A 15,720-nucleotide genomic window follows, 5' to 3' on the forward strand; every position below is an offset into this window, starting at 1 on the left:
GGTTCCCTGCAGGTGCTGAGATTGTTTCATTCTGCCTCCTTTCTGGCGTTTGCGCCTTGGACCGATTTGGAGATCAGCCTGGGTCCGGTTTGAGGACTCCCAACGGCTTGAGCTAGGAAGCTGCTGGGAACTGTGCAGGTCTTCAAACCCCTTACAGGCACAAATGGAAATCACAGTTATGTGCAACAGCAGCCCCCTTGATTGGCAGCTGGTAGAAAGCCTCCGGATGGGCAAGGCCTCATATAAATACCCAAAGCCTGGCTATCCCACTTTGCTGGTGGTCAGTCAAACAGGATCATTTTCCTGTTCCTCTTTGAGCAAGCTAATTTCAAGGTGCTGGCTCTGGTGTGCAAAGCCCCATACAGCTTGGGACCAGGATACCTGAAAGATCATCTTGCCCCTTATAGACCCAGTCAATCACTGCGCTCTGCAGGTGAGGGCCTCCGGCAGATACCATTATTATTATTTATTGTGTTCACATCCCATATTTTCTCCAAGGAGCTGCAGGTGGCGTACACAGTTCTCCTTCATTTAATCCCCACACCCACCCTGTGGGGTAGGTATGGCTGAGAAGCAATGACTGGTCCAAGGTCACCCAGTGAACTTCATGGCTGAATGGGGATTCGAACACATGTCTCTGGCAGGTCGTAGTCCAACACTCTAACCACTATGCCCACACTGGCTCTCCATCTCATCAGGAGGTCCGTTCCGCGCAACATAGGAAGCGGACCTTTAGCGTGGTGGCCCTGACCCTTCGGAATTCCCACCCCTTAAATATCAGACAGGCACCATCTCTGTTGTCTTTTGGGTGCCTACTGAAGACCTTCCTCTTTCAACAAGCCTTTTAAGTGGAGACCTCATCCCAGTCTGCATCTGTGCTGGAATGGCTTTTAAAGATACTTTGAAAAAAGACGTTTTGTTTTAAAGCTGTTTCTAGTGCTCCATCATCTGTTTGCCACCCTGGGCTCACTTTGGGAGGAAGGGCGGGATATAAATGAAACAAACAGCTCTGAATCCAGCACCGTGGCCAATTAGCTACAGACTACCATACATTGGGGTCTTTTGCCTGAAGGCTCCAAGACAAAGAGTGCATTCCTGGCTCTTTTCTGTTGGAATCCTTGGCAGGTGTGTTTCTGGCACTTTAGGTTTCCCCTTGGCCCAGAGTGGGTGACCAGGTTTAAGGGGTGGTGGCGGTCTACCTACCTTGCAGGGTTGGCGTTGGTTTAACTCAGCCCTTGTCAGGGAGGCACTGGTTGTGCCTGTATAAAAAAAGGAGGGGTGTAAACCCAGAATGCCAAAGGAGGGAGTTTTCAAAATGTTTATTATATATCTTCTATGAAGAAATGGCTTGTAGTGTAAAATGCCCAATGCGTTTCAGCCCATCAACGGCTTTCATCAGGGGATTATAGTTGCTCAAAACTCTATATGCGCCAAAAGTGTAAAATTTCAATGCTGCAGCAATCAAATAAATAAATAAATATTCAAGAATTTATTTGATTGCTGCAGCATTGAAATTTTACACTTTTGGTGCATATAGAGTTTTTAGCAACTATAATCCCCTGATGAAAGCCCTTGATGGGCTGAAACGCGTTGGGCATTTTACACAAGCCATTTCTTCATAGAAGATATATAATAAACATTTTGAAAACTCCCTCCTTTGGCATTCTGGGTTTACACCCCTCCTTTTTTTATATTTCATTGTATGCCTTCTACTGGTTGTGCCTGGCCAGGATCAATTGCCCTGGGCTTGGGAGTTGACCCCCCCCCCGGGAGAATTCTTGAAATCTTGACAAGCTTCATTCGATGGCCTGATTGGGTTTTAGCATTTGGAGATTAAGAGGCCGGCCAATCCCCTGGACCTGGACCCCCTCAACTTTGCAAAAGATGCCTTGATAACTTCCCCCATGGAGCCAGGCCCCTTTCTGCCTCCTGCAGCATCTTCAGCCATGAAAGTATTCACAAGAGGCAAGGGCAATAGCAACCGGGTACCTAACAGTTTTGCAAAATAAATAATAACAAAATAAATATTGCGACTACCAGACCGCGCAAGAGACCTTGCATATCCGGTGAGCCACTGCAGTCTGCAGGAGAGTTTCTCCTTCAATCCTCAAATATATCAGAAGCCTGCTCCATGGTAACTGTGGAGCGGGGCTTTCCCTGGGGCTGCCCCTGTTCTGTGGAACAATATCCCAAGCGAGGTAAAAGAGGCGACCGCTATCTGTGCTTTCTGGGGGGGGGGGAACCAATACATTTTTGTTTCAGTAAGCTTGTCCACCTGGATCAAAAGGCCTCAAAGCAAAACAAAATGAACACCTCTCTTGGGAACATAGGAAGTGGCCTTATACAAAGTTAAGACCCCCGGCCCATCTATCTCAGTATCGTCTACACTGACTGGCAGCAGCTCTCCAAGGTAGGAGATAGGGGGACATTCCAAATGCAATCTGGAGATACTAAGGACTGGACTTGGGCTCTTCTGCAGGCAAATGCTGCAACCACTCAGTTGTGGCCCTTACTCACAAGTAGACCCACTGAAATGAATGGGCCTAAGTCAGTGGTGCCCATTCATTTGAGCGGATCTGGTCTGCGTATGACTAATGTCGGAGACATCCCGCTGTTTTTAAAACTATTTTTAAAGCTATTTTAACAGCATGGCTGTAAATCGCCTTGCACGTAAAAAGCGATTCAGGTAGTAATAATACTGGGTTGCACCCAGACTTAGCCATACTCAGAGCAGACCCACTGAAATGAATGGACCCGAGTTATCCATGCCCCTTATTTTCTAGTAGCACAAAACCTATCAAAATTAAAGGACATGGCTAAATTAGGCCCTTCAACAAGTCTCAAAGCGACTAGCCAGTCCAAAACAAGGAAAGAGATAAAAGGTTTATTATAGATCTTCCAAATTTCCCACCAGCAGCCTTCACCCTATCCCTTGTGGAAATGCTTTCAAAATGAACCCGGGTTTTTGGCTTCAGAACGCACCTTTTCAGTTCTGATCATCCTCAGCACCTGCGGTTGCCAACAGAAGCAGACGTCACAGCTTACGGAGCTTCTGAAGGAGCATTGTACGGAGCTCTTTGTTGGTGACGTTCTCCGCAATGGACTCCAGGAAGTGCCTCTCGTTGGCCTTCCGCAGGGCGCTGCCCAGGGACTCATCAGCATCATGGAGCATCTTGTACTGTGAGAGGATCTCCAAGGAGAGGAGAAGGAGCGGCTCGCCGGTGCCGTCGTCTGGCAACATGGCCGCCACATGGAGGGTGTGGCAGAAGAGCTGGACGTGGATGAAGGACAACTCCCGTGTCACGTTCTTCTCTTCCGTGGAGTGCCACTGGCAGAGAGCGATGCTCTTGACCGAGCCCAGCAAATCGGACACGGCGAGGCAGTACAGCCTCGCCACGTGCTTCCACGCCTCCGTGGGCAGCCACGTGGAGCCGCTGGAACTGCACAGGAACTGGAAGGCCCTCAGCAGAAGCACCGAGAACTGGAGGTGGTAGGCAAAAGGGCGGAAGTTCAACAAAGGCAAGTACTGGATGTACTCCAGGGAGTAAGGCACGTAAAGAATTTCCCGTTCCAAGAGGCTTTTGACCACGTGGACGAGCCTCCGCCATTCGCTTTGGCTGCACCACGGAAAAACCTGGACGAAGGCCAGCAAGAACCCTTTGCTGAAGAGGTTTACTTCTTCGGGGTTGTCCACGTTGACCATAAGCAGCACGAGCATTTGCTCTCTCAGGGCCGTGGAGATGCAGCAACACTCCATCCACGCCAGAAGCCCACTGCCCGCCCCGTAATTTGGGAGTGGGCGGGACGTCCACTCATCCTCTGGGAGCTTGCAGACCTCAAAGAGGGTGGCCGGGACCTCGTTCTTGAAGTGTCCTCCGTAGATGCTCTTCAAGCGGAGGCCGATAGTCCAGTCCAAGGCTCCTACCTTCTTGTGCAGCCAAGCCACCGACTGGGTCCACAGGTCCGGGGACAGGCAGTCCTTCTGGACCGAGACCGCGTCGCACAGCTGAGCCAGGTTGGTGGCCACCAAGTCTTTGGTTTCTAGAGAATAGCCGCGTTGCCCTTGTTGCTCGTGCCAGTATTGTGTGAACCCGTCAAGGAGTCTGCAGAGGCATAAGAGGAGCGGGAACGGGTGGCAGGTATGAACCCAGCTCTCCTCAGAAGGCACCTGCACTTTCAAAACCTTGTCGAGGACCTGCAAGCACAGTTCGATGCAAGGGGAGTCCGACTTCAGGAAAGGAATGACGAGGCTCTGGGTCACCTCCGCCGGGAAGAGGAGAGGGCTGGCTCCGCTTGGCTGCATCAGATGGACTACGAACTCTAGGAACTGCTCCTTTTCCTTGGCTGAGGAGAGCCGGTCCCAGGCAGACTCTTTCAAACACCCTAGCAGCAGGCTGACAGGCGCTTCCGGCGAATCCCAAGATTCTCGGAAGCTCAGAGCCGGGAAAGAGCACAGGATCTCTGCCATGAACTGGTGCGTCCCTAAGTTGGCTATGGCTAAGTTAATCATTTTCTTGATTGTCGCCTCTGGGTTGAGTACCACCACCCGGGACACTGAAGCCACAGACTTCTTAAAGCCTTCGCCAGAGGCACTCTTGATGATCTGGTTGAAGGAGACATTGAGCTCCTCTTGGAACCCTTCGGAGAACACAGCCAGTACCCCAGAAAGGCCCTGCCTGCCCCAAGTAGCCAAGACTCCCGAAATGACTTTGTTCTTATCTGGCAAGGAGAGTTCTATGTAGCACTCAAGGATAGTGCTGGCCACCATGGCTTGCTGCTCCCGGTTTTCAGTGGAGCAGCTGGAAGCTGCCGCCGTCTCCAGCAATTTCAAGAGCAGTTCTGGCTCTTGGAACAGGTCTTTGTTCCGAACGAGGCAAGCGACCCAATCGTTGGTGAACGCCCAGCTCTTCTCCGAAGCAAAAACCGAACACATCTCCGCGTGTCGGTCCATCTTCTTCTCAATGATCACCATGGCCACCGAAGCCGCGAGGTCGCTGTCGGAGCTCTTGCCCCACGACTCGGGGTTGATCTTTTTCAAGAAACCTGCAATGAGATCACCCAGCTCCGACATCCCCTGTACCATTTCTTTGCTAAGCTCTTGTGACTTGGCACAGTCGGTCAACTTCTTCTCAAGGGAGGCCAGGCCATCGAGGAGCCTGTAGCTCTCGTAGCAGATCTGCTGAGGGTCGTTTAACAGGCCCTGCAGCTCTGGAGACCACTCCTCCAGCAAGCCACGGAGAAAGCCTAAGCTGATGGGCAACGATTCGCTGGGCAGCTTGGCGGTGCTCAGCAAACTGACGCTTCTCTCAGCCTCCTTCACCTTCTCATCCAGATCCCTCTTGTTATATCGGTTCTCACAGTCGTTGCTCCAGAGGGTCACCACCGAGGCGATCTTGTGCAAGTAAGTCTGGACAGGCAGCAACTCTGTCTCGCGCTCGGCAGTGACCAACCCAGACGACAACACTTCCACCAGGTTGGCAAGAGCGTAGCACTTCATCCTAGCCGGGCCAACGCTCTCTTTGATCAGCTTTAACCCTTCCGTCAAGATCGGAAGGATACTAGTGGCCAGGGAGGACCTTGGCAAAGAAGGCGCATCACTCCTGAACCTCTTCGGAAGTTGGCCAGTTTCGTCAGACTCCGAGAGATACTGGTGGGATACAGCCTGGAACAGCAGCATCAGCCTGTCCTCTTGGCCTTCCTTGTGTTTCATAATCTCCCACCAGACATCTAAGAAGAACGACACGTCTACCGGAGATGTCTGGTCAGCAACGTACCCTACAAAGGTCTCCAGCTCCCTCGGGCAAACGTGTTCCGGCAGCACCAAGAGGAGCTGCGTAAAAAGCCGGGGCGCACTCACCGCTTTGAAGAGCTCAAAGAGGACAGTATGGTTGATCTCTGGGATCATGTTGCTCGCCGAGAAGAAGGTGTCCTCCTTCCACCTCTGGTTAGCGGAGACGGAGGGAGACGAGTTGTCCAAGAGGATTTTGGACCAGAGAATGACAGCCGCTTTCCTCTTCCATGCGTTGGGTTGCGGTGGGTATGAGGAATGGGACGTGCAGATCTCCTGCAAGGCATCGATGATGGGCTTGCCCACTAGGGGCCAGTCGGACTTGGCCAGTTCTGACAGGGGCTTGGGGTGGCAGAGTTTGGATGCCAGCAGGAACCCCCCATGCAAGATGCTCACTTCTCCACAGATGGTCACTGGCCCTGTTGAAACAAAGACACCCATAGTGAGTACAATGCAGGAAGTGGACGCCAAGGGTAGACTATATGTCCAGATAGCTCTGTATGGTATACTCTGACTGGCAGCAGCTTCCTGTGGTCCCAAGCAGAGAGGGGGGGTCTGTCCTATCACAGAAAAAGCTGCCTTACACTGTGTCAGACCCTTGCACACATCTAGTTCAGTACTGTCTCTGCACCGATTGGCTGTGGCTCTCCTGGGCTTCAGATGGCTTCCAGGCACCTGGTTGGCCACTGTGAGAACAGGATGCTGGACTAGATGGGCCACTGGCCTGATCCAGCGGGCTCTTCTTATTTATTTATTTATTTTTTATTTATTTGTTTCATTTATAGACCGCCCATAGCGAGTGGCTCTCTGGGCGGTGTACAAAAAGGTTAAAATACAAAACATCAACAATAAAATCAGACAACAAACAATAAACACAAGCAGCAACTAAACAAAAAAAGAAAAAATAAAAAAATTAAATTATAACATAAACGCTTAAAATGCCTGGGAGCATAGCCAGGTCTTAACCTGGCGCCGAAAAGATAGAAGCGTAGGCGCCAGGCGTACTTCTTCGGGGAGGCTGTTCCACAGTTCGGGGGCCACTACAGAAAAGGCCCTAGATCGAGTAACTGTCCTCCGGGCTTCTCGATGGGTTGGTACCCGGAGGAGGGCCTTAGATGCTGAGCGAAGTGACCGGGTAGGTTCATAGCGGGAGAGGCGTTCCACAAGATATTGCGGTCCCACGCCGTGTAAGGCTTTATAGGTCAAAACCAGCACCTTGAATCTGGCTCGGAAACAAATAGGTAGCCAGTGCAAACGGGCCAGAACAGGTGTTATATGTGCTGACCGGCTGGTCCTCGTCAGCAGTCTGGCTGCTGCGTTTTGCACTAGCTGAAGCTTCCGAACTGTCTTCAAGGGCAGCCCTACGTGGAGCGCATTACAGTAATCCAGCCTAGAAGTTACCAGAGCATGAACAACTGAGGCGAGGTCATCCCTGTCCAGATAGGGGTGTAGCTGGGCTACCAACCGAAGGTGGTAGAACGCATTCCTTGCCACCGAGGCCACTTGCACCTCAAGAGACAAGGAAGGATCGAAAAGAACTCCCACACTACGAACCTGTTCCTTCAAGGGGAGTGTGACCCCATCTAGAACAGGGTGAACATCCACCATCTGGGCAGGGGAGGCACTCACCAACAGTGTCTCAGTCTTGTCTGGATTGAGTCTCAGTTTATTAGCTCTCATCCAGTCCATTATCGCGGTCAGGCAACGGTTCAGCACATCAACAGACTCACCTGAAGAAGATGAAAAGGAGAAATAGAGCTGCGTGTCATCAGCGTACTGGTGGCAACGCACTCCAAAACTCCTGATGACAGCACCCAGAGGCTGCATGTAGATGTTAAAAAGCATGGGGGACAAAACCGACCCCTGAGGGACTCCACAATGGAGAGTCCAAGGTGTCGAGCAATGTTCCCCAAGTACTACCTTCTGGCGACGATCCGCCAAGTAGGAGCGGAACCACTGCCAAGCAGTGCCTCCAACTCCCAACTCCGCGAGTCTCCCCAGAAGGATACCATGGTCGATGGTATCAAACGCCGCTGAGAGATCAAGGAGAATCAACAGAGTCACACTCCCTCTGTCCCTCTCCCGACAAAGGTCATCGTACAGGGCGACCAGGGCTGTTTCAGTGCCAAAACCAGGCCTAAAACCGGATTGAAACGGATCCAGATAATCGGTCTCATCCAAGAGCACCTGGAGCTGATTGGCGACCACCCGCTCCAGAACCTTGCCCAAAAAGGGGATATTTGCCACCGGTCTATAATTGTTTTTTTTTTTTTTTTCAATAATTTTTATTCAGATTTTCATAAAACATACAAGACAAAATCATAAAACATTCAAAGACAAAAAACAAAATCAAAAATAGTTAAACAAAAAGAAAAAAAGAAAAGAAGAAAAAAAAAATAAAAAAATAAAAAATAAAGAGTAAAATATTGACTTCCCATTTGTCAAAGATCAAATCAGTTATAAGTCTATAATATATAGCAATCCTGTCTCTTAAGTCATATTATAAAATCACTTTCCTCCAGTAGTTATCTTACTTAATCATCAAATCTCATAAACATTACTTTATTCTTTCCACAAAAAGTCAAAGAGAGGTTTCAATTCTTTAAGAAATATATCTATCAATTTTTTTTTTCCAGATAAGCATATCGATTAATCCATCTCATTACTAATTATGATAATCTTATTGTCATAACCATAGTCAAAATAAACATTTCAATTAATCCATCACATCAGAATCTGTTAGGTTCAGTAATTTCAGTAGCCATTGTTCTATTATCTCTATTAGTTCCATTTTCCATCTTCCATCTTCAGTAGTCTTGTTAAGTCCAGTAATTTCAATATCCAATCTTCCATTATCAGTATTCCATAATAATCTTGCTGTCAAAGCCATAGTCATATAATAAGAGTCTGATGGGAATTACCTCTATCCCAAATATTTTCTTGCCATCCATTCTGAATAAGTTGCTGAAATACTGCTGTAAAATCATATCTCTGTTCTTTTTTTCAAAATACACTGGGTCATCTCTTAAAAGTTTTTCCATTGTCACATGACTGCAGTTAATTCCATAGATTTTCTCTATATTGGGCTCCATCACATCATTCCAGTCCAGAAGATAATCCATGCCATTGATAACTTTATCTCTAGAATCTTCATTAATTTCTTCAGAGATAACATTGAGTTCCAAACAATAGATTTTATTTCTAAAGTCCATAGACTCCAAATCTTGTTCCTGTTCCACGTTGGTTCCAATCTCCGGGATCTCCTCTCTCACAGGGACCCCTATTCCAGTCTCCAGGGTCTCCTCTCTCACAGGGACCCCTATTCCAATCTCCGGGGTCTCCTCTCTCACAGGGACCCCTTCCAGGGTCACCTCTCTCACAGGGACCCTTATATCTTTAATCTCCTGCTTCATTTTACTCAATTCAATTTTCGTTATCTCAATCTCATTCATTATTCTCTGAAACATAGTTATTTCCAGATTCTCAGCCACTTTCTTAATTGCCATTTTAAAAGAAAAATATAGGAAAACCACTTCTTATTTCAGCAACAATTGGGTTAATACTCCAAACTTGGTGACATCACAGTATAAACAGAGCAGACAGCCTTATCTCTCCAATAGTTAAGTAAACAAAATGCAGTTCCCAGGATCGAAGCAATTAATGGCAATCGTCAAGAAACAGATTCGTCAAAATAAAATAGACCAAAAAGAGAGTAGTCTCAAAACAGTATAATATTTTTCAAAATAAAAATCTGGAATAGAAATCCCTCTTCTGTGTGTATCTTTAGAATGCAAATCCAGGACAGCTTTTTGCAACAAAAACAGAGATAAGCTATTAATTAGTGCGTAGCAGAGAGAAGTTACGGCTCCCCAGTGAGATGTCAAAAACCGATCAATCTGGCAAATCTCTTTTAAACAGCAACAATTTAAGTCAAGTAAAAGAAAAATATAGAAAGAAGGGTGCTTGCCTGTTAGTGCGTTCTCTCTTAGAAGATAAGATGGACGTTCGCTTAAACAGGTAGAGCTTGCTGTTAAAAATCCGTCCCACCTTCGTCGGCTGGACCTCGTCCCATAAATTAATGAGATCTGGTCGTCCCAACAAAAATAGGCTTTGAGGTTAATCTCTTCGTTTCTCCCTACCCGGGAGAAGTTTAATCAGTCAAAAAAAAAAGAAAAAACTGACTGATATATCTGAATAAGCTTCTTTTGAGGCAGGAGCCCGTCTCAAAAGCAGGCACAGGCTAAGTCACCCTTCCCGGAAGTCGCCGCCACCGGTCTATAATTGTTCAAGTTATCTGGGTCTAAGGAAGGTTTCTTCAAAAGAGGTCTCACTACTGCCTCCTTGAGGCTACTAGGGACTACTCCCTCACTCAAGGAGGCATTTATCACTTCCTTGGCCCAGCCGGTGGTACCAGTCCTGCTAGCCTTGACCAGCCAAGATGGACAAGGATCTAGAGCAGACGTGGTCGCCCGCACCATTCCAAGCACCTTGTCCACTTCCTCAAGCTGCACCAACTGAAACTCATCCAATAATGAAAGACAAGACCGTGTTCTGGACACTTCAGTGGATCCATCTCTCGTAACATCAGAGTCTAGGTCCCTACGGATGCATGCAATTTTATTTTGGAAGTGCCCTGCAATGTCGTTACAGCGAGCTTCAGATGTTTCAATGGTATCTTGAGGACCAGAATGTAAGAGTCCTCGTACAACCCTAAAAAGCTCTGCTGGGCGGCAGAGAGATGTCTTGATAGAGGCAGCGAAGTAGGACTTCTTCGCCGCCCTTACCGCTTTTATGTATGACTTAGTAGAGGCACTTACCAAAGCATAATTGCATCCGTCTGGAGTTCGTCTCCATCTGCACTCCAGCCTCCTTCTCTCTTGCTTCATCACTCTCAGCTCCGGGGTATACCACGGAGCTGTATGAGCTCTGCATCGAAGAGGGCGCGCGGGAGCGATCGTGTCGATAGCCCGGGCCATCTCTGTATTCCACAGTTCGACCAAGGCCTCGACAGGAGCGCCAGTACTATCAGCCGGAAAAACTCCCAGAACCCTCTGAAAACCCATAGGATCCATAAGCCTCCGGGAGCGGACCAACTTAATAGGTCCCCCACCCTTGCAGAGGAAAAGAGTCGTTGTAAGTCTAAAACTCAGCAGGCGGTGATCTGTCCATGACAATGGAGTAGATGAAAAATACCCCACCTCCAGATCACCATCTCCATGACCAGTGGCGAAGATCAAATCAAGAGTGTGACCCGACACATGCGTTGGGCCAGTAACAAATTGAGACAGCCCCATGGTTGTCATGGAGGCCATGAAGTATGTTCTTATGTTCTTATGGGGGACAATCCCAGCTGCATCCGGGGATTGGTCACCATCAAGTGTGACTCGTCCCCAAGGGAGTTAAGAAGTGCTGTTAACACTGAAATAATGTTTCTAATTCATTTATTATTTTATTTATTTATTACATTTATATCCCACCTTTCCTTTCAGGAGCTCAAGGTGGTGCATATGGTTCCCCTCCCTCTTCATTGTAACCACAACAACCCTGGAAGGTAGGTTAGGCTAAGAGGCTGTGATTGGCCCAAGGTCACCCAGCAAGTTTCATGGCGGAGCGGGGATTTGAACCCTGGTCTCCCAGGTCCTAGTCGTGCCACTTGTTAATGGTTTGTAATTTTTTTTCGTTCCTTTCAACCGATTCAGAAAAATGCTATACATGCATCAGCTCTCCTTTGCTTCAGGACTGCAGAAAACCCTCCAATTCATTTCCCCCACTAACACAAAACCCTCTTCCCAGATGCCAAGTAAAAGAATTAACAGGGCAATCCTAGCCACATTTCCAACCCGGTTCAAAAGGGCTTACTTTCTAGTCAGCGTGTTTAGGAATTACAGCCTAACTCTACGGTATTTTCAAATAAAATAGTAATACTGAAATCAAGAAATTAAAGTAAAATAAGAACTTTTTTTAAAAAGAGTGACCCAAGTGCAAAGAGCTTCTGAGCTTGAACAGAATACCTTCTGCAAGAAAGCAACTTTTTATTCAAGGCACAAACAGACACCTTTGAGCACAATGACTGCAGAATACGGTTCCCCTGTAGGCACTTTTTTTTAAAAAGGAACTAAGGAAGGGAAAGGAGCATCTGAGCTCATGTAGAGTGCTTGTGAAAGGAAGTGGCTTTAAAAAAAACACATCCAATGCTTTTGAACACATGCAAAGTGCTTTTTCCCTCTTTGAAGAAAGCAGAAGAGGGGAAGGGACGATGATTTCTGTTAATAATATTAGCAGTAACAGCCTTAGCAATCAACATCAACATTTGTATAGCGCTCTTCAAGGGTTAAAGTGCTCAAGCTGTCATCTTTACTTTAAATGTACGGTGTGTACACAGACGGTGGCTAGCCTAGGGCTACCAAGTGGGCTCAGGATTCGAACTAGACCCTTTCCAATTTGTAGCTGCGCCACTTACAGCACCATCCTATGCATGGCTACTTAGAGGTGTGTCCTGTGAGTTCAAGGCACAACTACAGAGTACTCAACTGCAGCCTTAACCCTGTAAACGTGTAAGTACCCATGTACACACACAGCCACCAAGTTATTATTATTAATAATAGTTATATCGCACCCTTTCTCCCAGCAGGAGCCCAAGTTCACGGAGTGCTCTTGGGCCAGTCACTTCCCATTCCCCCTCTCTCTGAGCCGAGCCTACCTCACAGGGTTGCTGCGAGGATCAAACGGGAGCGGGGAAAGGAGAACCAGCGCCTCCTCGGGGGAGAGGGAAGACCAGCAAGACATACACGGCGCGTCCGACGCGTTGAAATGGATGGCCACGACTGACCTGAGGTCCATTCATTTCAACGGGTCTACTCCGAGTAGGCCGGTGCGGAGTCGCCGCGCGGGGGGGGGGGGAGCAGACTCAAAAAGCCCCGCCGCGCTCGCCCGCCACCCACCTAGGTCCATGGCTGCGGGGCTGCCTCCCAGCGCGGCATGGCCGAGTTCGGGGCTCCTCCGCCGCCTGCCCACGCCGAGGTCCTCGGCGCCGCCGTCTGGGGCCCTGCCGGAGGCGGCGGCGCGGGCCATTGTGCGCTCAGGACGCACGGCACAAAGCGCTGGAGAGGGGCGCGCCGACGGCTCCGCCAAAGCGCGCACAACAGCAGCAGCGGCAGCTGCTTCCCAACCCGCCTGGCCAGACTCCTCCTTCCCCGGTCGGTCCCCACGTGCCGGCTGCGGGTCTTGCTCGGCCAGCGAGACGGGGCTGCACAAGAGGCGCCGTCGAAACAGCTACCTCTGCCGGCTCCTGCGCAACACTGCACGGGGCCCTAAAGCCTCCCGGCTGCCCGCTTACACCGGCTGGTAACAGAGGGGCGGTCCTGAGGGGGGCGGCTCTTCCTCCTCCGCCCTTCGCACAATACGTGCCGGGGCTTCCCTGCTTCCCAGCGAAGAGGTGCCGCGGTTTAAAGCCCTCGTTGGCCATCGCCGCCCGCGCCGTTGGGAGCTCGGCAGCGATCGCTAGGAACACGGGAGGCTGCCTTGCCCCGAGGCAGACCGCTGACGCATCTAGCTCCGTATTGTCTGCACGGACTGGCAGCGGCTTTCCAAGGGTGGGGGGATAATTACTCGGGAGCAGGGGTGTATTCGTCCAGGGGCTCTTAGACCCCTTACTTTTTTAGGAGCAGGGTCCCTATGTTTCCAGCGTCCTATGAGCCAATCAGGATGAAGGGGGTGTTAGCCACTGAGAAGAGTCTTCACACATGCTCCCTTGTCCTTTCCTGCTGATTGGAGCCAATCAGAGTGAAAGGAGGTGAGTCAGCCACTGAGAAGGCTCTTCTCAGTAGCTAACGCTCTCTTTCATGCTCATTGCCTCATAGGAGCCGCCATGAGTTCCAGTTTTGGAAAAAATGGCGGGGTATAAAGACAATAATAATAACAACAACAACAACAATAATAATAGGAACATTTGTTGTGGCGGAAGAAGGCATTAGCAACAATCTAATTCGCAGTCCAGCAGCAAAAAGAGGGTAGGGTAGGGGGTGTGGCATGGCATGGCTATAACTGTCATGAAGGGATCCTGCACTTCTGAGGCTCATTTCCTTTTTAACAAATAACATCATCTCACATCGGGGCAGTTTACACCGAGGTAAGCGCAGGCAGGATTGCCTTAGCCACTGAGAAGAGTCTTCTAACTTGCTCCCTTGTTGTTTCCTGCTGATTGGAGCCAATCAGAATGGGCTCCAGATGAATGAAAGGAGGCGAGTCAGCCACCTAGAAGACTCTAGCAGCAAGTCGATAAGCATGTAGGCAGTGAATCCAGTAATTCAGGCAATACCTCTGCCAGGGAAAACGGACAGTCCAATGGTGACAGAGAGAGAAGCAGAAAGCAGTATTTAAGCCTGGCTAGATTATTCTAAATTTTAGAAGGTTGCATAGAAGGGGCGTGGCTGTGACTCTCATGAAGGGGGCCCTGCACTTCTGAATTGGCCACTGTACTACCGCTCAGGAATATTGTTCCGAGCAAAAGCCTTCATTGTCGTCATCATTATTTCCAGCAGCAGCCGAAAACAAATTGCTCCCTTTCTCTGCTTTCTGCTTGAAACTGCAGGGACAGCCCCTTCAAGTATGACGTGCGTCTGATTTCCCGACGGGCTCTCTGCACAGGACTGAAGGAAGGCGCCCTCCTGACAACATGTCTCAGGCTGAGTTTGAGAAAGCCGCTGCCATGGTCACACAAATGAAGGGGCCCATCCCCAACGAGGACATGCTGGAGATCTACAGCCTGTACAAGCAGGCCACCCAGGGGGACTGTGGGACGCCCTGCCCGTGTGCCACTGACCTCAAAGGCAAAGCCAAATGGGAGGCGTGGAGTAAACGGAGAGGGATGGCAAAGGAGGAGGCCATGAAGACCTACGTCGCCAAAGCGGAGGAGCTGAAGAAAAAGTATGGCGGCTGATGGCAGAGAGGGCAGCAGGCGGTCCAGCTTCCAGGCGCTTGGTGCATATGCCTGGCTGCAGTTCCATCCTTTTCCACCCCAGCTGTTCTTGGGCGGGCTAAGGCAATAAAGTGCATTCCAACATCTCAACAGCCCAAAATTTCGTAGACCTCCTCTCAGCTTCAAATCAGGAGCTATGCGCTTGGTTTAGTGTTGTGGTACAGTCCTGCTGGGATTGGAGGACTGCCCCACTGCAGGCTTGTCAGAGTATGCTCTGCGGGGTAATTAAAAGCAAAAATCCCTGCCAAATGAGCAAAACAGGGAAGGTGCTAGGCTTTTAAAACCTTATCCTGATGCGCTGAGGACATAGGGGGTTCCTTAATACCAGGCCACTCTTTGTCCACTGAGTCCAGTATTGTCTGCTCTGACTGGCAGCAGGTTCCAGGGTCTCGGGCAGAGAAGGTTCTTCCCATCTGATCTGAATGGGCGATACCAGGAACTGATCCTGGGACCTTCTGCATGCGAAGCAGGGGTTCTGCCGTTGAACTATGGTCTGTCCTCAACTATGGTCTGCTAGAATTTCTAAGTGCAGAGAATAAACTAAGAATGCAGGACTTAAAAACATACAGTGTGCCCCCCCCCCCCAATTTTGCAGGATGGTACAGTCCCACCAAAGCTCGACCATGTACCTTTCGATATTCTGTAAAGTGCCATGCGCAAATCGATAGCACTGTTCAATTCAGGACAGACACAAAACCGTGCTTCTTCACACAGGACGTAGTAAACCTATGGAATTCGCTCCCTCCGGAAGGAGGCAGTGATGACCACCAACTTGGATGGCTTTAAAAGATCAGACAAATTTATAAAGCTATCAATGGCTACTAGCCACAATGGCTATGCTCCCCACGGTCAGATGCTTCCAGATACCAGTCGCTGGAAACCACAGGAGGGAAGAGTTGCTGCTGTTCTTAGGTCCTGTTCACAGACATCTGTGAGGACAGGATGCTAGAGTTTG

The 15,720-nt window shown here is 49.3% G+C and overlaps 2 protein-coding genes across 6 annotated transcripts; one reads left to right on the plus strand and one right to left on the minus strand.

The window, feature by feature from the left end:
* Positions 1–2,870: 2,870 nt before the first annotated feature.
* On the minus strand, positions 2,871–13,147 carry GEMIN4 (gem nuclear organelle associated protein 4). Its single transcript, XM_061605274.1, has 2 exons — positions 12,730–13,147; positions 2,871–6,207 (listed from the first exon to the last, which is right to left on the minus strand). Exons 1-2 carry the CDS (start codon positions 12,857–12,859, stop codon positions 3,035–3,037), a joined length of 3,303 nt encoding a protein of 1,100 aa, XP_061461258.1. The 5' UTR covers positions 12,860–13,147; the 3' UTR covers positions 2,871–3,034.
* Positions 12,283–14,843, plus strand: LOC133374406 (diazepam-binding inhibitor-like 5). 5 transcript variants are annotated; one of them, XM_061605303.1, is made up of 2 exons: positions 12,283–12,342; positions 14,379–14,843. In XM_061605303.1, the coding sequence occupies exon 2, from the start codon at positions 14,463–14,465 to the stop codon at positions 14,724–14,726; it is 264 nt and encodes an 87-aa protein (XP_061461287.1). In that variant the 5' UTR covers positions 12,283–12,342; positions 14,379–14,462; the 3' UTR covers positions 14,727–14,843. The 5 variants fall into 5 exon arrangements, with proteins under 5 accessions (XP_061461287.1, XP_061461283.1, XP_061461282.1 ...); XM_061605299.1 differs by lacking the exon at positions 12,283–12,342 and adding an exon at positions 12,933–13,132; XM_061605298.1 differs by lacking the exon at positions 12,283–12,342 and adding an exon at positions 13,137–13,380.
* The last annotated feature ends 877 nt before the right edge of the window (positions 14,844–15,720 follow it).

This window comes from Rhineura floridana, chromosome 21 (assembly GCF_030035675.1).
Source record: "Rhineura floridana isolate rRhiFlo1 chromosome 21, rRhiFlo1.hap2, whole genome shotgun sequence".
In the NCBI taxonomy this organism is placed as follows: domain Eukaryota; kingdom Metazoa; phylum Chordata; class Lepidosauria; order Squamata; family Rhineuridae; genus Rhineura; species Rhineura floridana.